Below are 27,985 nucleotides of genomic sequence, written 5' to 3'. Positions count from 1 at the left end.
TATTACGTAAGGTTTTCTTTTATTTAAAAGATCATTCACAAAATACCATATCCATAGATTTACTTTCTGTCATATAGCTGAATGTGTTAAGTGTTTGGAATTCCATTCTTACATTTAAAAGTCAACTGGATTGCCCAGAAGTTGAGAGGAACTTGTGTTGTTCTTAATCTTTCCACACTGAAGATGTGAGTAGGTCATCTGAGAGCATCGTCTGATTACGACCACAGAATGCATGTCTTTCTTAAGTTAAGTACTGGTGTTACACAAATGGTTCTTATTTCAGAAGCAAAGGTGACAGGTGGAAGCAGGAAAGGAGGGAGAGTTCTGTGAATTGCTGAGACCTCATAACATAGACAAAGTAAGAGAAGCCAAGGGTGCCAGCTGGTGACAAATTACAACCGGAGCACACTGCGCCGCGGGCAGGCTGCCCTCGGCCTCCACGCACGCGGGGGAGGGCTCTAAGCGGCCGGCCCACTCCAAATTGCTCCCAATGGGACAGACTGGACTCGGTGCTAAAAACTTTCATCTGTTCTCACATAGGTGCCCAGCCCCTAGCCCTGAACTGCTGAACACTGTACGTGGGAACAAGAAACTGCCCCAAGGGGGAGCCCTCATGCCGCACAGCCACCTACCAGTTATCTTATGATTCTTGGCAGCTCTGCATAGTAACATTCTCAATTCATGAAGTGAAACAGAGTAAAGTGCCAGTTTCTAGGTCCATTTTCATCATGAAATTAAGGGAGGGCGAGAAGCACGCATCTCATTCTGTTCCTTCTATCAGGAACAGATAAACACAGGGAGAGATGCTGAACACAAGCCACAGGGGCGTGGACAAGAGCAGCGTCTGCACTACCCAGCAGGCCTGGCACGGCTCTCCGCCCACACCCTCTGTCCCCGCAGCATCTCTGCCCAGTGGAAAGGAAACCAGACAGCTGTTCGCTAGATCCAGCCTCTAACACAGCGGTTTAAAAGAGGGAACGAATTTGGACACGGCTGTGAAAGAGCACTAATGAAACCTGGGGACCCTCCCTGGGAATGCCGCGCCAACCTTCCACCTCCTTCTTCCCTCAGGTTTCATGTGTGAAAGGCGAGCCTGTTCTGCCCGAATCACCCACGTGGGGAGGGAGTAAGAGACAGGACTACCTATAAAGAGGGACAGGAAGGAATCTGCGAGGATCAACACATCTTTTATCCTTGCTTTGAAAACAAGGTGTCTCAAATTCTGGATGTTCATCACAGCTGAGTACAAACGAGACTCTCCAGTCTGTGACTTCTCCTCTGGTTTGTTCTCGAAAGCCACAGCAATACAGAACTCAACATGCAGGTCGGGAGAGAAGCACTGAGCAAACCAAAGGCAACGACTGGACCTGGCCAGTGCGTCTAAAGTAAAGAGGAAGCAAAGGAGAGCACGAAGCAGCGCCTCGATCCAAGGAGCTCCCACACGGTGGCGCCTTCGCTGCGCCAGACACACTCGTGCGCTGGAAGGAAAGGAGGAGCAAAACAGAAAAAAGGACAGAAGGGAAATGGGCAAGGAGTGGCAGAAGGAAAAAAAAGCACGGAACAGGCACTAGACAGCAAAGGCGAGGATGTGCTAAAAACCACTTGTTCACTGCTGACATGCGCTCACAAGCTGTGTTTCCGCTGGAAGAAAGGAGGACAGAGGGCAGGCGCAGGAGCGGTGACCGCAGGGCTGCCGGTGCGGAGGCCGCCAGCCGTGGTCTCGCTCTGCGCGCCCACGCCCCACTCCCTCCCGACAGCAGCTCATTCCTGCTCCTTCTGGACCTCCTCCCTGGGCCGGGCGCCCCCGAAGATGGCGGAGTTGGGGTTGGCTACTTGATTGAGCGGCGTTGCAACTGTGCGAGGTTTAAGCTGGAGCCGTGGTCTCTGTGCTCTTTCCTCTGGAGGAGGCAAAAAACACGGCTTATAAAGAACGGATCCCAGTCCCCACCCGGGGAAAACGACCAAACTGATGCTGATCTCTACAACCCAGGCTAAATTTCTAAAAATTAATAGCCCTGAAGAGCCACTGAATCCCCAGACACCCGAATAAAGGGAAACCTACTAGTCAGCCCAAGCGGGGGGTCTACCGGCCTACCGAGCACGGCCTAAGGTGGCGAACGCTGCGGGGCGGAGCCCGCGTGCCACGGAAAGACGCCCTCCACTCACAAGTCACTGCCATACCTTCTGTTGGTTCTCTGAAATCCATGCCGGAGCCTCGAAGGGGAGGGCCATCTCTGAAGCGACTCCCCATTGGGGGGCCCGTTCGCCGGTCACCTGGGCGACTCCCCCCCCTGCCGCCTAGGAAGTCATCCCTGAAGGCTGAAGAAGGAAGAGGACGCTGAGTTACTTTCTAAACGACGATCACAAAGCTGATTACAGAGCCTGTGTGAATTGTTTGAGTTTAATTCTAAATTCTTTAGTCTGTCCAGCATTGGAAGTTTTTCCAAAACAAAGCGCATCGAAAAGGAGTCCAAATGTGAATCTGCTGGGTAATTTCAGTGCTAAGAGACTTTTTAAATAAAAAAGAATCTTAGGCGAGGAAACGAAAATGAGCTAGAAGACACATTCTAATATGGCTTAAAACAAAACAAAAAAATCCTCAAAGCACATTTTATTCTGTTTTCTAATATAAACCTATAACGTTATTAAAAAGACCTGAAATTTAGATGCAAGATCACAAGAAAAAGCTAGATATGAAGAAATACAAATAAGACGTCACCTCTGGGTGACACTCCCCATTTTTCTGTTTCTGTTGTGTTTCTGGTGTGGGTCAGTCTAAAAGCAAAGCACCTGTGTGGTAAAGAAGGAAGTTATGCGAGCGCGGCCCTCCCAGCTCGGGGCATGGGGAGGGCGCAGAGCGCCACGCCCCAGCCTGCACCCCGCCCCCCTGCCCTGTGCATGTGCGTCTGCATCACAGTGACCACCAGAAGCACAGCGCACCTCATCTAGACTCCTTAAGAGGAAGTGCCAGTGTCCTCAGTGTGCAGAAGGAAAAATATTTTCTCCATGGGCTTCATTTTAAGAAGCTTACGCCTTATTTAGTTCTGTATTTAACTGAAGATCTTTCATTGAGGGAGCGTTTAAGCTAATTAACCTTTTAACAATATAGTTTATTGAAGTTAGAGTTAACTTTCAGTAAAAACTTTAAGAAATACGATTACAATTAAACAAATGAGCTCACCCCATTTAAGCTCCCAAGAGTGACAACTTTACTCACTCCAAGGATGGTGCCGCTGCTCAAAGCTTTGTAGGAACGTATCTTTAGGGAGAATCCTGAGTCTGAGGAATATTCTTCTCTATGTAGCCGATGCCCATTACTCACAGATTTTTTATTTATAAATTAGTCCACTCACTAAATTTGTTTGTCACCCCAACCAGCACCGGCCGCGCTTTTGCTGGATGTGGACAGCTGCACAAGAGCCGAGCCTCCTGCCACACGTGTTCCCAGCTGAGGTCCAACCAGACCACACCCTGCCTTCCTGCTTCAGCTTGTCCGGTGTGAAACAAGCACCCTGTTCCCAATCTACTGCGTGCCAGGTGTCTGCTCTCTTATGCTTTCTGCTGGTGATTCCTCTGCTTAAAAGGGCACCCACAGGGGCCAGCCTGGTGGTGCAGCGGTCAAGTGCTCATGTTTCGCTTCGGAGGCCCGGGGTTTGCCGGTTTGGATCCCAGGTGTGGACATGGCACCGCTTGGCAAGCCATGCTGTGGCAGGCGTCCCACGTATGAAGTGGAAGAAGATGGGCAGTAGTTAGCTCAGAGCTAATCTTCCTTAAAAAAAGGAAAGAAAAAAAAAAGGGCACCCACAGCGCTCGGGAGCTGCCTAGTGTCCCAGGGTGCAGGAGGGCTGCCATGTGCCTGATGGACAGTGTGTGTGAGAGGAGGAGCTTCCTTCAGACAGAGTTAGAGAGCTGCTGGCCACGAGCTCACTGTTAATCAATCAACAATATATTTCACATAAAGCATCTTTAAAACAGAAACACAGCGTACAAGGTCATGTACTGACTGGTTGACAAAAATATTGCAACCAGAGGCTCAGAGGAACCTGCCCTCACGTCCCCCAGGAGCAGCGGTTCACTATTCACTAATTCTGTGCTCCTAATGATCCGACAGAACCTAACCGCCGGAAAGATGGAGAATCAACTCTATCTACAGTGGCGAATTTTTCTGTTCTTCAGAGGTGTCCAGGAATTTGGAAATCAAGTTATCTGAAACCCAGTTCAGAGACTGAGCTGAACAACATCAATTTTATCAAAGCAAGGAATGAAAATAACTCTAAAAAGATTTAGACCAACAGGAGCACTGCTTTGGGGGAGAACACACCTGGATGCACACAGTCAAGTACAAGGTTCCTTACAAAGTCCTTCTTTAACAAGCAGAGCTTCTGTGCACTAAACAAGCTTAATTAGTATTCAGACATCTAACCTGATATTTTCCTCAACCAAGCTGTGAAGTGTACCTTTCCCTGTGAGTACAGAAGGAAAGTTACTCTCCTTTAATAGGGGAGTAAATAATTTTTTTCTGTTGGTGAGGAAGATCGTTGCTGAGCTAACGTCTGTGCCAATCTTCCTCTACTTTATGTAGCATGCTGCCACAGCATGGCTTGAGGAGTGGTGCTCGGTCCACGCCTGGGATCCAAGCCTTCGAACCCTGGGCCACCAAAGCAGAGTGTGAGAACTTAACCACTAGGCCACCGGGCCAGCCCCTGAAAGTAAATACTTTTTGCTCCCAGTGTTTAGCATAAAACAAACGGCTTGCACCCATGTTGACAAGGCAGATAAACGTTGACTGCTGCTTCGTCCAGGGGCACGAGACAAAGGCTGGTAGAGGAAATAACCAGGGCACATGAACATCAAGTGGCAGCCTCATTTCAAAGTCTCTTAGGATACGAGCAATGGGAAGACCATGAGGGAAGAGGAGGGTTTGACATCAACAGATATCTTTCATTCAAGTTTGATAACATTTCCAGGAGGCACACTGTTCATGAGAAATCTTGTTTTTTCTTTACAAACTTTAGTTGCACACACTGGCTATTTCTGACGGCGGGACTTTCTTACTGGCTTTCTTCTCTGTATTAATTAATTAATTAATTTATTTTACAATGAGTGTGTGTCATTTAAAAAACGGCATCATTCTTTTAAAATGTAAAAAAGATCTATTTTCACCAATAACGCATATAGGCGTTACTCGACTGTGTGGGCACTCCTGGTTTCAGGAGTCACTCAGACACTCCAGTTCACAGTGGAACTGAGGTGGCAAGGCGGCTTCTCTGGCCACGTTCACTACGTCTCTGCTTCCGAGTGAAAGGCCAAGCTAAGCCAACGGTAGAAAGCACGAGTTATGTGGGACCGTCCTTAACTCTGGGGCCAAGAGACCATGTGCTATTTCTACAGCACTAGGAGACACAAAACTGGCAGGTCCAAAGCCACCGCTCACGCAGCCACTAACTGCTGCGCCTGGACTGGCTGTGAAAAGACATTTGTTGCATGTTTCAATCAGAGACTAGCTTATACATAAAATTACAGGTTTACTGGATTATACTGTACTTTTATGAATAAGCTCGTTTCTGATTGGCTATAGGAGTTTTAGGAATTAAATTATTCAACAGACACAAGCCGTCAAGTGTTTTCTAAAGCAGTACTGGAAATGAATTTCTAAAAATTTTAGACTCATAAGATACCCTGTACCAGTTCTTCCCATACTTACCAACTCCTCGACACTGAGTGTTTTTTCATTTTCTACCTTTCTATTACAACTGACATGTTTTATCACTTACATGAATTACTTATATAATTAAAAAATAAGGTAAAGAGATGAAGCAATGTTTAGGAGATCAACCCTTCAAAGCAGAGGCCGGGCGTGCAAACTGGCCCCTTGAGTTGAGACCAGGAGGCACCTACTGGTCTGCCTGGGTAAGTTAAGAGCAGGAACGGTAGAGTGGGCCACGTCCACCACTGGGGATAGGAGTGCATGCCCTTCAGGTGAAAACAGGCCACCAGGACTGCCTTTTACCATCTGCGAGGGTGCCACCAGGAACCACAGTTATGAGGCTTTCTGTGCATTTCTAGAACCTCCACACTATTTCCAGAAGTAATAGTACTTCTGTTTGTGCCATTCACACAAGAGCCACCAAGGGGCTAGCCCCCGAGAAAGACCACTGCGCGAGATGGAGACGCCTGTGAGAACAGCAGGCTAAGGAAAGGTGACAAAGCGAAGGGGGTCAGCGGAACTCGCCCACAGGGTGGAACGCTCCAGTCCTCCCCCCGCAGGCAGGTCCTAACAGAGGCTACTGCACGCCTGGGTACCGCAGGGGGAAGTGTCATTTGTGAAAGGAACTAGGAGTAGTCCGGCCAGGCGGGCTACTCACAAGAAACGTACGACAGCAGCAAGGCCGCTGAAAGAGGTAAGCGATGATACTTTAAATACTGATACCAGAATTGGAGTCATCCCGGGAATCCCAGCCACCTCTAGACTCTCGAGAGCCACCCATTCCTGAGGATACACAAAAAGGTAAAGTTGAGCTCGTATCATTACCTTGCTGCACAAACAGGGAAAATTCACTGGGAAGACGGACATCTCATGTGATGGGAGGTTCAATGAAATTATGAGAGTTTTTGTTGCCAACAGGAAAAAAACCCCTGAAAAACCCAGGCTTGCAGAAGCATCATCCATTCTTTCTAAAATTTTACACGTTAGAGAGTTCTACTAGTAACCTTCAGAGCTGTAATCAGTGGGCAGTCTATGTAATCGCAAACACAGCAAAGTTTATGGTCAATTTTAGAAGAACTAGTCACCTCTGTCATCTGGTCCACCTTTCCTGAATCCAAAGCCACCTTTATCTTGTTTTCTGCCCTCTGCAATGTCCACACGAAGCGACCGATCGCCCAACAGCTAATAATAAGGGAAAAATAATGTTAAGTATTGGCAAGAAAAAAATTCCATTATTAACATGACAGAGAAATCCTGAAGATACTTACTGCACCATCGTATGTCAAGGCTTCCTTAAGGGAATCCACCTCGTCAAATTCTACATAGCAGAATCCTGTAAGAGAAAACAAACCCCAATTTCCTCAAGGACTTCTGGGCTACAGATGTGGTGGGATCCCTGTCTGTACCATTTCCCAGAGCAGAACGAGCACCTTCCTTGCATCTAGATGACAGCAGACTAGCAGAGCCTGAAGGAGCATGTTATACTTTTCAATCACCAGAACTCGACTGGCCTTGCTCCCTCTCAGTTATATTCTAGCAGAAAGTGCTAATCAAACAAGCACTGAGGCAGCAGCTGCGTTTGTATAAAGCTTTCTTTTTCTATATTTTAACCATAATATTGAAACCTGTCTTGGGTCCTTGAAGAACTGTTAGTTCTGACTTCTGAATGGCTTTAATATAACCTAATTGGGGCTTTAAGAGAAATTTCAAATTCGATACTGAACATCTTTAAAGGAACAGGCTGAAGGTGCCTATTACTTACTGCTCAGGTAGCTGGTATAAAATTCACTTTACAAAGCTAAAAAATACACCCTCAGCAACAAGGCAATCTCCTCGGGGTGCTAATTAGAAGGCAGAGGGCCTCAGTTCAAGCATGTAGTATTGACACCTGTGTTCCTGATGCTAGATTCTGACACAGGCTCATAAGCAGAGAAGATTCCAGGCAGAGGAAACCACACCTTCCTTCTCACCTGTGAATAAGCTTCTCCCTCTACCTGCAGCACTCTAGTCCACGCCCCTTCCTTGCCGCCTGGAGTCTACATCTGGGTTAAGCATCCCCCTGCCCCAACATGCTCCCACTGCACCCTGGCGCCACCCCACGATCCTCATCCTGCGTCATGGGTACACCTCACCTTCAAACCCACTACACCAAGCGCTTCGAAGGCCTGGGTCCAGACTTCTCCTGTTCACTGTCTGCTGACTACTCCTACACAAAGGATGCACCGCTCAGCTGGAGAGGGCACCTCGCCCCCGCCTGCATCCCCTTCCCCCTACCTTCTCCCCTAAGTAGATTCAATGTTTGGAGGAATTGAGAAAACCACTCCCAAGTTCAAAGAGGCAGCAACAGCCCTGTCACACACGTCACACACTAGAGCTGCCAGAACTGAAGACGATCCTGAGACAAGCCTTAAGACTTGCTGCTACAGATGCAGCCCAAAAGCTGGCTCCACCCACACATCTGCACCCTAAGTGTGGACTCCAAACACTTGCTAGGAGGCAAACTTGGGCGGGACTTACTTTCACAAGCTTAATGTATTTGTTTTCATTGTTTGATCACTTACTATAACAAGCCTTCAGGTTCTAAAGTCAAAAAACTTTGGAAATGATAAAAATACCACCTACATAAAGAACTACTCAGATGTCTGCTTCTTGTACAGCTGCCACCATAAATCACTCTGTACTTTTCAGACAGACTTCTGGATAAAGAACGTAAACCAAATGCCCGTGTACCTTGCACCATGCACTTAAATACTGAGCACGTTTCCTCCAGGAAACGCTGAAAGCTAGAGGATAAGGCCCATCTGATTCTTCAGCCTTACTCCTCTGCTCCAGTGCCCTGAAGAGACGAATCTACAGACACTAACTTTATCTGAAATCTGAGCCAACTCTGTCCCAAACACATGCTCCAAGGTCCAAAATGTTTAGTGACAACACTTCCTAGGTTATCTTTCGGATTTTATAATAAATAACTAGATTAAAGAAAAATGCCTGAGTCAGCCAAGGTGAAACGCATCTGACACGTCCTGTTTCACCTGTTCATCCCTCTCCGGGTAACTCCTTTAGGGGCAGAGGCAGAACTGCTGTATAGGTCGGGCAAGCAGCAGATTTACTTGGGTATCTGCCACATATTTCTACAAACCACATTATGTGTAAAACATTTTTTTCCCAAGTAGAACTGAAGGCCTATGAGTTAAAGGGGTATGTTTCTTTCAGCTACTTGGACCAGGCAAATATTAAAACACTTTCATAATTAGAGCTCTCTGGTTCGCTAACACATTTTGGCTTAGGCCTTCCCCCTTACAATAAAATAAACAACGAAAACTCCCCCAAACTCACCTTTAAATTTGTCTGTGTCTTTGTCTCTGACTAGCCGTACGCTCCTTATGCTGAGATCCTTAAAGATAGCATCTATGTCACCCTGCACTGTATTAAAAGGTAGGTTTCCTACATATGCTGTGTAGGGGGGCTCTGTGGGCAGCTCCTTCTGGCTACGGGAACCATGGCCACCAGCACTGCCACGGGACCTAGGAGGGAAACAGACAGGGTTCAAGTCCACCCATGTGTTCCTGCCCCAGAGCAGGGACAAGGGGAATGTCTTCCATTCAGCCACATCACCCAGGTGAAGTGCTCCACTCTAACGACAGTAACCTCTTCGTGAAATTAGAGTAGTCCAAAATATTGTTTATGAAAAAGGTCCTTGTGTTTTGGTGACAGACATATCCATGGAAAGACAGAATCTATGTGAACATACATTTCCCTGGAAAATCAAATCCGAATGCAACATATCCTCCTAAGACTCAGAATTAGCATCTGCAAAGTGTTTACATCCTAAAACCTGAGCAAATGCCCCTCCCACCTGTTACTGTGCGCACAGAGAAATGGACCGCCAAGAGCTACTGCATTGTATTCGGGAGGCGTCACTGAGGCTGCTGATGTCCAACACGTTCCTAATACAATCGTGTCTCGCTACTGTGTGATGATGGCTAAGAATGCTCTAATAAAATTTTTAGACTTTGTGCAGCAAGTATTACGTACACACTACTCTCCACTCCACACGCACTCCTTCACCGGGTCCTTGAATTTAAGGTGCCTCTTACTGGTCCATCTAAACCTCAATGCCATTTCCTCAGCTCTAACAAGAGGTGTTTACTTGTCCACGATCACAAAGATAGAAAGCGGCAAAGGCAAGGCCCTGACTCGACTATATCACTGCTAATTTGCAGAGGTGCTGGGTTAAAAGCCAGCTCTGCCACAGACTTACGCCACCATGTGCCCCTGAGGAGCTACTCAACTGCTCTAAGCTTTATTTGTAAACTGGGTTAGCACTGACACAGACCTTGAGTTACTGAGAAATGATAAATGCAAAGGTGCTTCAGACACGCTGCCTGACACAGAATACACGTGCAGGCTAACAACTACCATTGTCACCGCCATCTACAACTGAGGTGAAAAACGGTTCACAGATAATTAACAAATAGATGGGCCATTATACATTTGTCAAAACCCAAAGAATGTACCACCCAAGAGTGAACCCTAATGTAAACTGTAGACTTTGGGTGATAAAGACATTGTCACTGGAGGTCAGACTGTAACAAATGTACTACTCTAGTGTGGTTACTGATAGCAGGACATGTGCCCCTGTGCATGTGTGAGGGCGGGGCATTTGAGGACTCTGTACTTTCTCATCAATTTTGCTGTGAACCTAAAATTGCTCTAAAACATTGTCTATTTAAATGAATGAACGGGAAGGGGAGCTAAGAATGTCAGCTAATAGATGCAGAAGGAATCGTGCAATGAGAAATCACTACTCCGCAACTACCGACTGAGGCAAGGCTCGTCTAAGAAAGCCAGAGCCACTGACTGGACAAGTCCAGCACCAGCACCTTTACTAGGTAACTGAACCAAGTATCACTCATAGTCAGACAAACATCATGTACCTTCCATTCTGACACAGATTCTTCAAATATGTCAAAGTCATGAAAGACAAAAAAGGCAGGGGCCAAATGACACACGAGAACGAATGCTACCTGTGATCTTTGGATCCTGGAACAAACAGCTATAAAAGAAAAAGCCCCGATAGAAACGTGAACATGGTGTGTGTCGCTATCAGTGCAGCAGCGGCACAGCTCTTCGGGCGCTAACGGCGCTGCAGGAAGGAGAATGCCCCTGTTCTCAGGAGAGACAGAGGACTCAGGAGTGGGGCGGCACGACAGCTGACATTTATTTTCAAAGGGTTCCACGTTAAGGGTATGTGTGCGTGCACATACATACACACACATGATAAAGCAAACGTGAAACGTGCCGATTGACCAGTGCCCACTGTATCTATCTATCAACTCAACTGTAGGTTTGAAAAGTTTCAAAATAAAATGTTTGCAGAACACAAGAGGGAAAAAAATTGAAGAGGGAGGTGGTGTTTCTTTTTCAAGAAACATTTAAACTAAACGAGTCTCCTCACAACGATCAAAGATCTGCTCAAAGCCACCCTTTCTGCAGGGAAAATCTTCTGAGCAGCCTTGGAAAGCCACTTGATTTTTTAATCTATACAGTGCTAGAAATACCACGAAAGAAATTCCACAATTCCCTGAGATAAATTCCAGATATCGCAAGTATGTACCACTCTTTAGGACTTTTCTCGAAAGCAGAAGAACCACACCATGACGTAACTCTTAGATGGCTAAAACTTTTAAGTTTAATAACTCAGAATTCTGCTACTTCCCAATAGGAAATCCTGCATTCTGTTCTAACAGCAGAAAAATAGGTTTACAAATGACTTGTAGTCCACTTGCTCCCACTTCCCCACTCTCCCAAAGTTTAGCAAATGTGAGTTATTTTACATTTCAACCCTCTTTGCAACACTTCTGCTCTCACCTCAATAACCATAAACCTAAAATATTTTCAATAAGATATTCTTTGGGTCTGGACACTAAATATGTAAGATACAGTATAAACATCTGGAAAAATGTCAACATGGAGGATGAACTATAATAAAAAACACTTTAAATTCATTTAGTCAACACAATAACCATCTGGTGGAAAACAGTCCCGTGCCCTCAAGCAGCTCACAACCGAGTAGCATACAGAAAACACAGATAAACCATGTACGTACACATGCGCGTATGCTTGTGCATATGTAAAAAAGCAAAAAGCTTCAAGGATTTTTGAGAAATTTAAGGTGAAAATAAAGAGATGAAAAGTCAGCAGGCGAACATTTGATGACCCAGGAGAATGGAGGCAGGAAGGCTCACTGAAAGTGCACAGCAAACCTTTGCTGGAGAACGTAAGCAGGGTCCTGGCTGCAGGACTGAAAAGGGAGGGCCAGCGGCCCTGACTGGCCTCCGAGCAAGTCTAAGGAGCCAGGCGAGCCTCCTAAGTCTGCTGCCCAGGTGAAGGCTGAAGGATGACGGGAGCACTAGTAGCAGGCGGTGGGCTAAGAAGCCAGCTCCGGCTCAGGGAAGACAGAAGGGCCGGTTCAGGCGAGCGGTCCTGTAAGAGCTAGAGACGTGGAAACAGCTCCCCCCAGCCCATCAACTTGCTCACTCCACCTGGCCGCACAGAACTGCCAGCGGCTGCCTGCTCCAGACCTTCCCAAACAATCGAAGCCGTCCTGAATACCAGGCACCCTACCTGATGCCAGCAGCCCCTCAGGACTGAAGCGTTTTGGCTTTCCATTGCGTACTGAAGATGCTACAGGGCCAGGGCCCGGGGCCGTTTAAGCACATTCCAACTTACTCCCTCACGGACTCACGTGCCTACAGTGTGCCAGCAACCTGAGACACAAGGGGAGGGAGAGAAGCCCCATGCAGTGCATGTGCACATCATTAAACGATAATTCTGCTATCGACCAAATGAAAAAATCAAATGTCAGAAAATTCTTTGAGCTAAAACTCCTGTGAGATACCTATGACACTAATTTAAGTTTAGAGGGGACTATTATCTGAATACATAGGCTGTGTCACCTGAAAGCACTTTCTAAACCAGGTTAAAAATAACACACGAAGACTCATCTGACACCTTAGTTCAGCGGGCGCAGGACCTCTTCCAAATCCCCTCTCCCTCAGCTTTCTGGCCCGTTCTTCTCTACATATTTCGAATCTTTATTTCATAAAGAAGTTGAAAATTAACTATAAAAATACCTCATAAAGCCTGACTGCTTTGTAAAAGTTTAGTAACAATTCTGACCCTGCTACGGGTAGACTAAACACACTTGAGGCCACGCTGTCCGTGCAGAAGGAGGCGGACCCGCAGCCAGAGACGTGAAACCAGAAACAGAGGGGCGAAGCGGCAGGTCGGGGCAGCCCCCTCCCCGCTCGGATGGCGGCCTGGAGCTCTGTGCTGCGACCTCCAGGCTATGACCCTGACACCGAGCCCTGCTCATCGCCATTTCTGTCCCTTGGGGACAGTCTACTGATTTGTAAAACAATAACTCAAAGTTTTAAAGCAATAAATGTAGCTTAGTACATTCCTCAGTAGTTCAGAAATCCAACTTTCAACTCCAAGTATGACCAAAATCCTACAGACAAATCACTTTTCTTCACCCAAATCAATTACAGCTCTGCACGCCCATGAAGTGCAGAGCACACTACAGAGGGCACAAACCTTAGTCTCAGTTCCTATCCTCAAGGAGCTGGTAATTCAACTGAGGGGCTCTGGGCATCTAGACCGGAAAGAGAAATCACACCCCAAGCAAAGGCCAGCAGAAACCCAGGAGACAGGACTGAAACAGCCTCAGCGGCGGCGGCGCACAGAAGCCCGGACTCCAGCTTCCAGACAGCAGACAGGGAGAGCGCGGAGTTCTCAACAAGACGATGCCGACGGCCAAGAAGATGAAGCAGCAAAGACACCAGGGAGTGAAGGGAGCCAAGAGGGAGGGTGACTGTAAGGGAGAGAGCAGCAATGATCAGGGCTGGGGTCAGATCCAGTAAGCAGATGAGAGACACAAGTAAGTGCTCAAGACTTGCTTCCAAAGTATAAAAGATAACGAAAAATGAGGGGCACATGCCAAGTTATTTCTGGGAAAAGATTTTATAAAGATTTCTAGGTGCATGAGAAACCATACAGAATTTAAGCACTGTTGCTGTCACTCCTAGAACATCAAGACCAATGCCCAGATACAGAGACTAGAAAGCAGGCACCCTCTCTTCAGTCTCTGAACATCAGGTGTTCGCCTTCTGTCACCTCTAGGAGCTAAGTGAGATAGTTTCATTAGGGCTGATCAACAACTCTAGTCTTTCATACGCCATCCAGAAACACTTATTAGCATTCAGTGATTGGCATGTGGCTCTATGCTAGATCCTACATAAAATCACAGTTAAGACTGCCTTTATAAGAGTAAAACGCAAGTAAGCAACAAAGACAAAATCCACTGAACATGCTTTAAAAAAAAAAAAGAGGGGCCAGTCCCATGGCCTAGTGTTGGGTTTGCTGTGCTCTGCTTTGGTGGCCTGGCTTCGCAGGTGTGGATCCCAGGCTTGGACCTACACCACCTGTCAACTGTGCTGTGACAGAGACCCACATATAAAGTAGAAGAGGACTGGCACAGATGTTATTAGCTCAGGGCTAATGTTCCTCAGGAAAAAAAAAAAAGAAAAAAGAAGGAAGTAATGATCAAAATGTGTAACCTATCTGATTTCTAGACAATAAAGGTTAACCTCTTGATCAAAAAGCCAAACCCTTAGTTCACAAATACCATTTTATACTACTTACAACATCCTACATTAGTAAGATACACTGGTTACAATCACTGAACCAACACTGATACATTATTAACTAAAGTTCAGTTTATTCAGATTTCCTTAGTTTGTACCTAACGTCTTTTTTTCTGTTCTAGGATCCCATCCAAGATGCCACATTACATTTCAGTGGTACCTTGGGCTTTTAAAAACCAGCCCAATGCAACCTGGACTAAAGGCACCTTATTTCCGAGCAGACCTCCCTGCTGAGCGTGCACATCCTTCCAGGCCTTCACCCAACACTCAGAATCAAACCCCTTCACCCTGAAAGCTGTCGTTACTACAGGACATGGGTGAAAGCCTCGGCAAGTTTCTGCTAAACACTGGGGGCAGTGTCCATGGGGAATCCGTCAATGAGCCCTATTTCAAGAAGCTCTTTTCTGCTATAAATGGCATCTGAATAATTCAATCACATCTGTAAGATATAAAGTCTTGAAAGGAAATGCAAAATAGTTCAATGGCAGGAACTCCGTCTTGTTTACTGCTTCATCTCCAGAACCCCAGAACTAGAACTACCATAGCACCTGACACCTACAGGGGTGTAAGGAACGAAGTCACGGGCCTAGCAACTACTTTAGTATTGCAAACGACTTCTTTCACTAGTATGGCCATTCATATTTGGAAAAAAAATTAAAATACAGGAGGGGGTTACAAGTATTTAGATGACATCTTCAAGTAAGTACTTAAGGGGGGCCAGCCCAGTGGTGTAGTGTTAAGCTCACACACTCCGCTTCAGTGGCCCGGGGTTCACAGGTTTGGATCCCGGGGGCAGACCCAGCACTGCTCATCAAGCCACGCTGTGGTGGCATCCCACCTAAAACAGAGGAAGACTGGCACAGATGTTAGCTCAGCGACAAGCCCCTCAAGCAAAAAGAGGAAGACTGGCCCTGAGCTAACATCTTTTGCCAACCTTCCTCTTTTTGCTTGAGGAGGATTTTTGCTTGAGATTGGCAACAAATGGTAGCTCAGGGCCAATCTTGCTCACAAAAAAATTAAAAAAAAAAATTAAGTACGTAAGTGTTTTTCAAAAAGGTTTTTTGGCTGTGTACAATGGCAAGAAATACATTTTACATCGTGACTTAATACATGCATACACATACCTGCATATTAACTGTACAAATAATTAAAAAAAGCTTGCCCAACAGTACCAACTCATAGTATGATGTACACTACTCTCTATTCTATTTCATCTTAAATGCTGTCAGGACCCACTAAACTGATTTCATCACCTACCACTAGGACACAGCAGGCAGTCTGAAAGCCTTGTTTGGATGAATGGTGAACACAAGAGGGACTTGTGATGTATCTATTTTTTTAAGGGAAGTTTTTCTTACTAGGAGGCAGGCATTTATTATAATATACTAAAATTCTGGACTCTCACACATTAATGAAAGCAAATAAACGGGCTATTAATAACTTCACATGGGTGAAAAAGGTTACTCAATCCAAAAGTTCCAGATTTTTCAGAGGAAATAAAATCTTAAACCTCAAGTTATTTACTGATCCTCAGAAAATACCACCCCCAAAACATCTGTCTTAAAGCTATGGATTAGTTCCGAACTTCAAAGGCCCGGAGTTCGTTTTGTTTTTCCCCAAGGGAAAGATTCACCCTGAGCTAACATCTGTTGCCAATCTTCCTCTTTTTCCTCCCCAAAGCCCCAGTGCATGGTTGCATATTCCAGCTGTAAGTCCTTCTAGTTCTTCTGTGTGAGCCCCTGCCACAGCATGTGGTTTGGTGACCGGGAAACGAACCTGGGCCGCCGAAGCGGTGAGAGCCACATTTTAACCACTAGGCCATCAGGGCTGGTTCAGAGTTATTTTCTTCTAAATTATTATTTGAGCTTTTACACTCCATATACCACCAGTTCCAATTCATTTTAAATGAAACCACACTTTCACACAACGTTGGATTTGATATGACCTACAAATAACTTACAACTATATCATTAATTTTAAAATTTCAATGATTTAGGTAACTACAAAATGCCACAGATCACCATTTAAAATCTAGAATTCAAAGGCATACAGTCAGAGCCAAAAGTTGTTCTCTTCTTCATTTAACATTTGAAAAACCATAAAAACCTAAGTAATTTGTACTAAAATACACATATATGTATTAAAATACTTAATAATGATGATGTTAGTTAATACCAAACATATTTTTAACTCACTACTACTTCACATATGGTACAAGAGTTAAATGTGTTAAAAGTGCCTGGAAAAAAGCCACACACTCTCTAAAAACGAATATCCAAGAAAAAAGAGGAGGAACCGATCAATTAAGAGATTTAGTAGGCACAATGACCAAATGCAACGTGCAAACCTTGTTTGGTCCCAATTCAAACAAATCAGTTGTACATCAAAACTTATGACTAATTAAAGAAACCTAAGTATTTCCTGGACTATTCCTATATTGTTTTCAGATGATATTATGGTAGTATTTTTAAAAGTTTTTACCTTTGACACTCATACTGAAGTACTTCTAGATGAATTAAATGATAGTGACATCTAAGATTTGCTTTAAAATAATCCAGAAGAGTGTAGGAGGAGAGTGAAGTGGGGAGGTACAGATGAAATAAGAGTGGTCACTTTTTAAAAAAGTGGGTAATGGGGGCCCAGCCCCAGGGCGTGGTGGTTAAGTCTGGCATGCTCTGCCTTGGCGACCAGATTTGTGGGTTTGGATCCTGGGCATAGACCTACACCACTCGTCAGCCATGCTGTGGTGGTGACCCCCATACAAAATAGAGAAGAATGGCATCAGACGTTAGCTCAAGGCTACACTTTCTCAAGCAAAAAGAGAGGAAGACTGGCAACAGACATTAGCTCAGGGCAAACGTTCATCGGAAAAAAAAAGGGGGGAATAGGTGCATGAGGCGGTCATTATATTAGACTTGATTTTTGTTTGTATTTTCAATTTTCTATAATCAAGTACCTGTTTGCAGATTCAAACAAGCCAACTATACAAAGTAATCTTGGAGACAACTGGGAAAAATTGAACATGGACTGGGTAATAGGAAAACTGGTGGTTAAACAAGAAAACCCCTAGGCTGGCTTGGTAGTATAGGGGTTAAGTTCACACACTCTGCTTCGGCAGCCTGGGGTTCGTGGGTTCAGATCCTGGGTGCAGACCTACACATCATTCATCAAACCATGCTGTGGTGGTGTCCCACATACAAAATAGAGGAAGACTGGAGCAGATGTTAGCTCAGAGCCAATCTGCCTCACCCAAAAAAAAAAAAAAAAAAAAAAAAAAGCCATATCAATTAAAAACACATATTCAAGCATTACAAGTATTTAAGATAGAATGACAGGGTGCCTGGGCTTGGCTTTGAAATATTCTACCCCTCCCCATATAGTGCGGAAGACAGATGAAACAGGAATGGCAAAAATTCTGATAAAGGTAAAACTGGGAAATGAACAGAGTGTTTTATGGGTAGTTTTTGTTTGAAAAAGTTCTGGAAATAGGTAATGGTAATGGTCACATAACCCTGTGATTACTGAATTATAATCATTGTGAACACTAGTGCTACCAAATTGTACAGTTAGAAATGGTTAAAACTGTAAATTTTATGTTACACATATTTTATCTCACAAAACCAACAAAACCCTGGGTAACGGCCATCTGGGGGTCTGACACACCAGTCTACTTCTGTTTATGCAGGCACACGCTCAGAGCCATTTTTAAGTGTTAGGCACAATGAGCAACTGGTAAATTCTAGCCCAATTTAGACCGCACTGAGGTTCCTCCATTAACAGAATTAGCTCAAGAAGCAATTCTTCATATTTTCAGACAGTCTCTAAAAGAACACATCGGCTTCCTGTGGTTCCAGCTCTGCCTCCAGAGCCACACTTTTCTTCCAGTTAACAGTCCTTCAGGGCTGCCAGGTGTTGTATCCCTGCCAAATCTTCTTTTTATCACAGACCTACAGTGATCTCGAAATTGTCCCCAGCATGAATTAAGACAGGGATACCAAACCACACTGCTACTTGTTTCACCAGGCACTTTGCAGTATTTAAAAAAGCCAGATTCAGGGCCGGCCCCGTGGCCGAACGGTTAAGTTCGCGCACTCTACTTCAGCAGCCCAGGGTTTCACCGGGTTGGATCCTGGGTGTGGACATGGCACCGCTCGCTGGGCCATGCTCGGGTGGCGTCCCACATGCCACAACTAGAAGGACCCACAGCTAAAAATATACAACTATGTACCGGGGGGCTTTGGGGAGAAAAATGAAAAATAAAAAATCTTTAAAAATATACAACTATGTACCAAGGGGTTTTGGGGAGAAAAAGGAAAAAACAAACAAAAAAAGACAGCTTCATTAGAGAATGTCTTTGATAAAGCAGTAAAAATGATTAATTTTATTAAATCTTGACCCATTTTTTAATATCCCATGTTATGAAACGGGGACAAGGCACTTCTGTTGCTACAAAGTACGACGGTTATCTCCCAGAAAAGCACTCATGCAACTGAGTTACAAGTTGAACTAGCTCTTCTTTTCATGGAACACCTTTTTTACCCGAAAGAAGAATGAACAAACTATTATTCAGACTTTGGTACTAGGCAGACTTCTTGCAAATAAGTGAGCCTGTCACTTCAAGGAAAACTAACAGTATCTGTTGCCAATGATAAAATGCAGGCTTTCAAGCAAAAAACCAGAATTTAAGAAAACTTGTATCCATCAACACACGCTTGACAGCCTCCCAACTCTTGAAATTTTTCTGATGAAACTGAGGGTGATATTAATGAACCTGACTTTTGATACTGTATAATGAAATGTGTCAACATTTGGAGGACTTATATAACTCAGTGAACTGATATTTTCCAAATGACCAATGCATCATGTTACAGAACCATCCGCTCGTCAAGGATTCACTGAAAACATGACAGATCAGTGGATTTTAATGCAACAGTATGAAAAGTTTATTGATCAGGTTTCAGATTCCGCACTGTAACTACCCGTTATGGAACTACTGCCTGTCGAGTTTTGGTGTGGTAGCAAATAGGAATATCCACAATTACGTGAAGAGACTATTAAAACCCTCCTCCCTCTTCCAACTACTTATTTGTGTAAGGCTGGATTTTCTTCACATGTGTCAACCCCAGCCTATCTCAAGAGTGAATACAGAAGCAGGTATGAGAAACCAGCTGTCTTTTATTAAGCCAGATATTCAAAAGGCTCCCAAAATGCAACCGATTAATTATACACTACTGTGCAGAACAGGGAGATTACAGTCTCTACCTACCCTATGCTGGAGCGCAATGCTTAACTGAGGTGTCACGTTTTCAGTGGAGCACACCCAGAGGGCCCCATCACGAAGGAAAGTTTTACAAATCACGGTATGAGGAAAATTTCAGAAAACTAAGGAGATTCAATTTAAAAAGCCAACTTAGACATTATAGCTGTTGAGTTTTATCAAAATCAAGCACTTACACTTATTTCGTGGCCTGAGTGCGCGGGCCTAACCAGCTGTACGAATGATGAAAAGGCAGAGAGGCACGGCATCCTCGCCTGCCCAACTCTCCCTCCCATTTCTAGGGGAAGCTGGAAACCGGAAGATGAATCTGACCCAGAAGTGATACTCGCCCCCCAACCCCCTTCTGCTTTGTATGTTCCAAGCTTCCAGGAAGGCTTCTTGGATTTGTGTGACGTCTTCCCAGAACACTAAGGTTAATTTCAAACAGAAGTACAAATTTAAAAAATACACTAAGAAAGTTTTTAGAAATATCAGACGCATTTATATTGAACATTCCAAGCATAAATTCTGTAACAAATCAATAATTTACAAGAATGAATTACTCTGTACTTATTTAGATTACTTATGGTATCCTAGTCATAAACTGCTTTATGCCATAAAATGAACAGATTTCTCTTGGCTTTAGAAGTATAGCCAGGAAAGTAAAAACTCACTTCAGTTAACTCAAGAGAACTTTCCCCACCCCTACTAACCCCAAGGGAAGTATTTTAAGACATTAAAAAATTATAAATCAAGAGCAACCAATTATTAAGTACTTTTTAGGTACCAGATACTGTTCTATGCACTTAGACATGTCATTTACCCCACCAGCCCTTTATAGGAGTTTCCATCTTACATGTGGGGAAAATGAAGCTCAGAGAAATAAAGGAACTTGTTTCAGATCACACAGCTAATACATGGCTGAGCTGATACTCAAGCTCTGGAGCGCCTGATTCCAAATCTAGGGCTTCTGACTGAACTGTCTCCCAGAGACCTCTTGGCAAAACCAAGTATTCATATGACACTTTTCATAGGGGATACTGACTCGGAATTAAGCATTGGGAGACTAGGGAGTGAAGAGAAGGATGACAACAAACCCAAACAACTTGCCATTAGATAGGTGAATAGGAGTTTAGAATGAGCTTTTCAATACCTCTACAAATCCCGGTATCAGTGGAAACAGCTACGCTTTCATGCACGGCTTTCCTTCCTGCTCTAAGTCTTAAAATACGCTTAGAAACTTAGACAGATGCCAAGCTTAAGTGTTACAAGACTCAAAGGTTAGAATTCTAAACCCCTAAGCGGAACCTGATAAAGAATACTTCAATTTGTCGTTTGATCAATTTTTAGTAGCTACCATTTCAGGATTCTCAGTTCTTGCTGACTCCGAATTCCAAGCTGATCCTCAGGACTGATGGTTTCACAGGGTAACACTCGAAAGGTTTGGCTGCAGTTAGAAATGCAACATCAGTCTTACTTTCCACTTTGTTGCCAGTGGCAAATGAAAAACTGGAACCTCAGAAAGATAATTTAGCAAACTGCAAAAACAAAATACAGTCAAGATCTGGTGTAATCAACTCCTGAGAACTTGAATTTTGTTTTGGCTTGCTTTCTGAGCAACAACGGAGTCCCTGGTTCTCTCCTTGGCTTCTGGGGGCATGCGGCTACAGGTCGTCCAACAGTGCTCCCTGAGAACCGCACTGGCTATTACGTACAACTACAAAACAAATGGACGGGGAATGCATAGTTATTAAAACCAAGGTTTTAGATTATGACCGTATATTTCAAACCTGCTGTTCCTTTCACCTGTGACCCAGTGGTTTAGAGTTGAACAATTTAATCTAGCTAAGGTGTTGAGGTGCCTTAAAAAAGTAGCCAACGAGGGCCGGCCCCACGGCCAACCGGCTAAATTCGTGCACTCTGCTTGGTGGCCCAGGGTTTCCGGGGTTCAGATCCTGGGCATGGACCTAGCACCACTGATCAAGCCATGCTGAGGCGGCATCCCACATAGCAGAACCAGAAGGATCTACAACTAGAATGTACAACTATATAATGGGGGGCTTTGGGGAGAAGAAGAAAAAAAGATTGGCAACAGATGTTAGCTTGGGGCCAATCTTGAAAAAAAAAAAAAAAAAAGTAGCCAACCCAAGACTAGCTTTCTATAGGTGGGATCTATAATGCTTAAGCATTGTATCTGAACAAACAGCACCAACACATCTCCTGATGTGAACGCTATTCAAATAACAACTGAAATGATCACTAAACACTATCTGGTCACCTAACCTACCATTGTGCTAAATTTCAGAGATCCCAATAACTGATATCTCCTGATCAGATGAAATTAAAACATGGAAATATGAAAAACGAAATAACAGTGACTATCTGGAATAGAAAAGCTTTGGCACAGACCACACCACTACATGCCCGGGCCTCTCTTAAATTTGCAGACCCACTCCAGACACTGTCTAAATGCACATACAAATTCACCAACAAGTGTTTAAACCTACTTTTAAGAATCTGAGCAATATTTCCTAGGTACTTTTACATGGCTATGAAATCAAATGGAAAATTCTAAGAAGGTCAGATGTAGAAGATGCTTAACCGTAAAGAGACTTTTTATTAGTTTAAGCTTGGGAGATGTAGAGTGCTAGCTACTATTCTCTCATACCAGTTTCTGGAGCACATCTGAGCACATGGCTAACACTTTCATTTGTCTTTTGATATCTGAAAACAACAGCATCTTAAGAGAATTTTACTTTTGATCACTTTCTATTGTTCAAGGCACTCTGTCAAAATTTGACAGTCACTAAAAGTTTAGCTTGAACAGTTCAAGTCACCAGAAGAGCTGGCAAATTTGTCAAAAGGCAGAATTAAAAAAAAAATCCACAGGATTATTATAACATGACTAACTTATTGTAGTCCCAAACCAACTAAAACTCCTTGAATCTGCCTTAAATTGAACCACTTTGTTTAAGGAGTTTCCCTGGGTACTTCTGAATGTTTCTTGAAACTAGGGGGAAAAATCTTAGTTATTAAATTTCAAGATGACTGAAGTACAAATTTGATGTCTAGAAACCTACCCCAAAGGCAATAATTTTACATGCCATCCAACAACTATTTCTTTTTTATTACCAAATAAAATAGTCTTTGAAATCACAGGTGGCTCCGCCTCCCCCAACTCCCATGTTCCAGTGTCATGAACATTATTGGGTACACTCCCGCACCAAAACAAGCCTTTGAGCCATTCCCAGACCAAGGTATTAAAAGATCATTCTTCACCAAAGGTACTTTTGGGATTGAAACCCCGGAGACTGGGCACCTCAGCAGGTCCTACTGTGGTGTTATCCTGGGAAAGGAACCCTTCTGGAAAAGCCCAAAAGGCCAAGTGTGTCCTTGACCAACAGGAAGATGTTTATAACCTATCTTCTAAACTCTGTATGAATTAACTTGTGTTTACAAAAAATAATCCAGTGCGGGTTCCTGGAATTAAACACCATACGCTTTTTACTAAACAGTCAAGGATTTTTCTTTTAAACAGGGTGCCTCAACTATCATATATAGTCTGTATACGACCAGAATCAGATTCCTTCTCCAGGTCAGAGCGAGACACTAAGGAGACATAAAATTTCCGGCCAGCAAGCACGCAGCACTTATCAACAAGGTGCTCGGACCCAAAAAAAAAATAACAACGAAAGAAGCTACGATATGTTTCCTTTGGTCGGTCTCCCCCAACTCTGGCCTGAATCGGACCAGTCCCGGGCTCCAGCCGCCAAATCCCTGCCTCACACGTAAGGGGAAGGGAATCGCCCCCCTCGGCCCGCCTCGTGGCGAAGGGGCCAGGCGCCTGCAGAGCCGGCGGACCGCGGGGCACCCGGGCTGGAGCGGCGGGCCGCGCCCCCACCCCCGCGCTGCAGCACCCCGCCGGCCTGGGGGATGGGGCTGGCGGCGGGCGCCCGTCCTCCCGGCACTCGCGCCGCTGCGGCCTGGCCCTGCGGCCGAGGCCGGGGAAGGACCACACGTCGTCGCCGGCCGGAAGAGAGGCAGGGATCCGACCCGCGGGCAAGCCCCAGGAGCCTAACCGCCGCCGCCCCCTCCCCGAGCGCGCCATTTCCAGGCCCCGGCCCTCCAGGCGCCTCTCCCGGCCTCCGCGGGCCCGCCGGGCCCCCGCCTCTCGCCGCCCCGAGCGAGCGCGGGACGGCCGCAGCCCCGGGGCCCTCGCCACCGCCCGCGCCGCCCGGGGCCCGCGCCGCCCGCCTCACCCTCTGCCGCCGCCGAAGCTGCTGTAGGCCCGATCGTCGTAGGTGTCGAAGTCCGCCATTTGCCGTCTCCGCTCCGAGAGGAACCAGGGTGAGCGAGGAAGGACCCCGCAATATAACTCCCCCCGCCCCGCCGCCGGGGCTGTCCGCCGCACCGCCTGATCGCAAATCGCACGCACGCACGCGCGCGCGCGCGCACGTACGCCGCGCCGCGCCCGGCCTGGGCCGACGGGCTGCTGCTGTCCCGGCGCGCTCTGCGGCCCACGTGGTACGGCGGCGCGTTGGCCCGGCGCCTGGCCCGCGCCCCGGCCCATTGTGTGCTGGCCCGGTGGTTTTACCCTTTGCCGCCGCCGCCGCCCTGCCCGCCCCGCCCTCCTGTGGACGCGGGCCTGGCCCTCCCCCGAGAACCTCCGGGGCGCCCCCTGCGCTCTCTGAGGGCCCCTCTCCGGCCTGGCCTGAGAGCCTGCGCCGGCCCGTGCTTTCTGCGGTCGCTTAGGGTTTGGTCCTTCACACCCTGCAGGGACCCCAGAGGCCTGCCCCACTGGAATCCCCGCCGACCCCCTCTTCCCGGCCAAGGGCGTGCCGGCTAGCGCCAAAGTAAGGGCCACATCCTCCAGGGCGGAGACCCCGGAGCTGGGAACTCAATGAGAAGGCACAAGGGCAGAGGGCCTGGAAAGGGTGAGACTGGGGTCAGGATCCGAGGGCGCGAGGCGATGCGGATGCGAACAGGAATCCTGCCTTCAAGGGCCCACTCGCGGCCTGGCTATGGGGTGGGCCCTGAGATGAGATTAGAGTGTAGGTTGTCGTTGAACTAAGGAGAGTCGGCGCATCTCGCTTTTGCAGAAGTCATTGCACTGGAGAAGAATCCTGTCTTGACTAGAATTTCATCTAGCAATAGCAAAGAATGGATACCAATGAAAGTTAATTACCCGGGTCATTTCTCAGGTTTGTGATTGAGATTGTGGTAATATTGGCTACTCCAAACCTTGATGTGTCTAGGCACAGTTTGAAAGAACCTCATAGAATTCTTGCAGTGTATACCCACTAAATATAAAAGTAAGTATACAAAAGAACTGTACCCAGCAGGTAGAAGAGTATAAAAATGCTTTTATATTTAAGCATTTTCTGCTACTTTATCCCGGTACTGGGATGGACAGAGCACTATTAACACATTTTTTGTTTTTCTGTCTCTTTTTCTTTTCAAGTAGTATTGTCAGATAGACCCACAGTAACCTGGGTTCTGCCTCAAGCAAGTTACTGAACCTCTTTGACGTCTCAATTTTGTCATCTCTGTAAGGGGAGGGTATCACCTACCTCCTCAGTATTGTAAAGATTAAATGAGGAAATGTTTGTAAAATTCCTGGTCCACAATAATCTGTCTTGAGCACCTACCTACTATTTGTCTGGCAGCATTATGGGTATTTTACATATATAATTCCCAAGTTTCTTATGTTACAGCTGTGGAAACACCGAGAGAGAGGAAGTGACTTGCACAAGGTCACACAGCTTTATCTCGTAGCACATAGCTCAGAGAAGAACCAATGGTTTCTTCTCTCTTGCGCAGTTTAAACTTGGACCCCCCATCTCTGCCCCATAACTCTATTATTCTTAAAGTGCAGTTAAATGCATTTGATTACTAAATGAAAACTTCTGTATTTATTCTTTCTTCTTCCAGTTTTATTAAGACCTTAATATTCTTGAACGGCCTTACATTTTTTTATTCCAAGTCTCCCAGTCCAAAGTCACCTCAAGGCGAGATCCTGGAGGACAGGAACCATGTTGAGAGGATTCTCTCTGTCATCTGCTGTGGGGCCCTACATAAGGGCGAAGGGGGTAATTTAATCGTTAACGAAGTAAAGGGAGGGAAGACTTCTGGAAGGCCTGTGGCTGGGGCTCTCCCAGCACCAGGACCATTCTTGGGTCATCCGCTCTCTTCAGTCTCAATCCCCATTTCTGCCCAGCCAGCACCCGAGACCAGTTCCTACGGGCACACTCCTAGACCCTACTGTCTGTAGGCCCTTTCCCTTTCTTTTGGTCTCCAGCACATGGCCCACCTCCCACCCAGGATCCAGAGAATTTGAAGCCAGCACTAGAAAGTTCCATAAACATGGTGACTGCCTCCATGGCAAAATTAGATCCACCCTCTCCTGAGCATGAGCTTGGATCCTGATTTGTTCGCTAACTTGTTCCCCAGAGCGGAAATCCCAGCCTTCACCAGTCCCCTTAAGCCCCAGAAGTGGGGCCTGCAGCCCTCTCGAAGGTTCTGCTCAGATACCACTTTCACTGAGGAGCCTTGAGTGTAGCGGTGATCCTGTGGGTTGCATTTCAAACTGCCTGTGTTTAAATCCTGGCCAGGCCACTTACTACCAGCTGTGTGACCTCAAGCATGTTTTTCAATGTGTCAGTTCTTTGTCTGTAAGACAGTAATAATCGTGATTGTGATAGCAGCTTTCAGTATTCGTGCTATTCTTAGGTTCTGAAATGTTGCTGTTTTGTCGGTGTAATACTCTTAACTTATCTAAAATAGTCTAGATATGAGCCATTTTTATGTTGAGATTAAGATCAGGGACTTAAATCTTCAACTTACGTGAAAAGACACTGATAATCTGTAAATCCATACAGATCTGCACCGGTGTCAGTCTCATTAAGCATCTGTCTGGAGCCACTACAGAGCTTCTGTTACAAGCATGAGTGTTACTCTAGGTCGAAGGCTTTCCAAACAAGTGAACAGAAATATGAGAAAAATTGAGATTGACACATGGAATCGCCATCTATACACGATGAACATAAAGAAGGAAAAAACTGTGCTGAATATGCTTTCTTTGTAACAAAACTATAGCTTACTAACAGTAAAAATGTGCAGACTTTGCAAAATAACTCAAAGACTTCAAAAAGAGCTCCAGTATATCAGATAGGAGGTGGAAATATGTGAAGAAGGATGCTTCAACTCTGCGCCTTTGGTCTCTTTTCCACAAGCAGCCATAGTGTTTCTTCCAGCCTAAATCAGGGCATATCACAGCTCTGCTCAAACCCTCCCGCCCTCCTCAGAGGAGGAGCCAAGACCTGGCTGTGGCCAGAAGCCTGCGTTCGGCAGCTCGCCCTTCCGGGCCCTCCTCCCTTGTCTCTCCCAGCATTTGTCTGCCCAGCCACACCGGCTTTGCTGTTCCTCTAATCCCCCATTCACCTTCCTGCTTCGAGCTTATGCTTTCCTGTCCTCCGATACTCGCGTCGCACTCGTCTTTGCTTCCTTTAGGCCTCTCTTCCAGGAAGCCCTCTCTAACCACCCTGTCTGAAATAGCAACAGCCCCCAAGTTTCTCTCTCCTGCCCTGCTGGTTCTTTTTCCCAGCACTTGTCTCACCCGATTTCTCATCTGTTTGTTGTTTTCTTATTTCACATGTCTTCCCTGAGAGCAGGCGGTTTGCTTTGCTTGCTGATGAAGCCCCAGCACCTGGAGCAGGGCCTGCTTCATAGACAGAGCTCAGGAAATACTGGTGCTTCTACAGAAACGGTCAGATGAAAATATCTGGAGTCAGATGAAAACTGTTTCTTCATCATCCCATTCCTCCTGTCCCTCAACTTGGGTAGCATCGCAAAGAGCTTCTGCAGCCACTGGAGCTCTTTGGATAAAAAGACCCTGTGGCTCAACAACGGCACCATTCAGGTGCTTTATTATTATTTTTAACAGTTTAAATGAGGTGTAATTTACATACCACGTAATTCAGCCATTCAACGCGCGCGATTCAATGGTTTCTGGTATGTTCACAGGGTTATGCAACCATCAGCACAATTTTTGAACATTGTCATTACCCAAAAGGAACCCTGTTCCCCTTAGCCTTAACTCCTCAATCCCCACATCCCCCCAGAGCTGGGGCGCAACTAATTTACTTTCTATCTTTATAGATGTACACATTCTGGACATTCCATATAAATGGAGTTAGACAATATGTGGTCCTTTATGACTCACTTCTTTTGCTTAGCGTGTTGTCAAGGTTCATCCCTGCTGTAGCATGTATCGGTATTTCCTTCCTTTTTATTGCCAAATAAAATTCCATTGTA

At 45.7% G+C, this 27,985-nt stretch overlaps 1 protein-coding gene and 1 non-coding gene across 3 annotated transcripts; both read right to left on the bottom strand.

Moving 5' to 3' along the window:
* On the bottom strand, positions 1 to 27,985 carry EIF4H (eukaryotic translation initiation factor 4H). Of its 2 annotated transcripts, XM_023655472.2 has the most exons (7): positions 23,932 to 27,985; positions 9,044 to 9,231; positions 6,976 to 7,040; positions 6,793 to 6,889; positions 6,431 to 6,490; positions 2,182 to 2,319; positions 1 to 1,898 (listed from the first exon to the last, which is right to left on the bottom strand). In XM_023655472.2, the coding sequence occupies exons 1-7, from the start codon at positions 24,240 to 24,242 to the stop codon at positions 1,762 to 1,764; spliced, it is 996 nt and encodes a 331-aa protein (XP_023511240.2). In that variant the 5' UTR covers positions 24,243 to 27,985; the 3' UTR covers positions 1 to 1,761. The 2 variants fall into 2 exon arrangements, with proteins under 2 accessions (XP_023511240.2, XP_023511242.2); XM_023655474.2 differs by lacking the exon at positions 6,431 to 6,490.
* On the bottom strand, positions 5,491 to 5,571 carry MIR590 (microRNA mir-590). Its single transcript, NR_032931.1, has one exon. It is a non-coding gene; the product is annotated as a microRNA mir-590 (primary transcript).

This window comes from Equus caballus, chromosome 13 (assembly GCF_041296265.1).
Source record: "Equus caballus isolate H_3958 breed thoroughbred chromosome 13, TB-T2T, whole genome shotgun sequence".
NCBI lineage: Eukaryota > Metazoa > Chordata > Mammalia > Perissodactyla > Equidae > Equus > Equus caballus.
Note: the sequence above shows the minus strand (reverse complement) of the source record. Positions and strands in the feature narration are given on the sequence as shown.

Excerpts from the sequence above, each read along its gene's own strand:
- EIF4H (XM_023655472.2), bottom strand. The coding sequence starts at position 24,242 with ATGGGCCGGGGCGCGGGCCAGGCGCCGGGCCAACGCGCCGCCGTACCA. Across the intron at positions 9,232-23,931 it reads AGCTTCGGCGGCGGCAGAGG|GTCCCGTGGCAGTGCTGGTG; the intron begins GTGAGGCGGGCG and ends TTTCCCTCCTAG. Across the intron at positions 2,320-6,430 it reads CCGGGATGACTCCAATTCTG|CCTTCAGGGATGACTTCCTA; the intron begins GTATCAGTATTT and ends TTCCTTCTTCAG.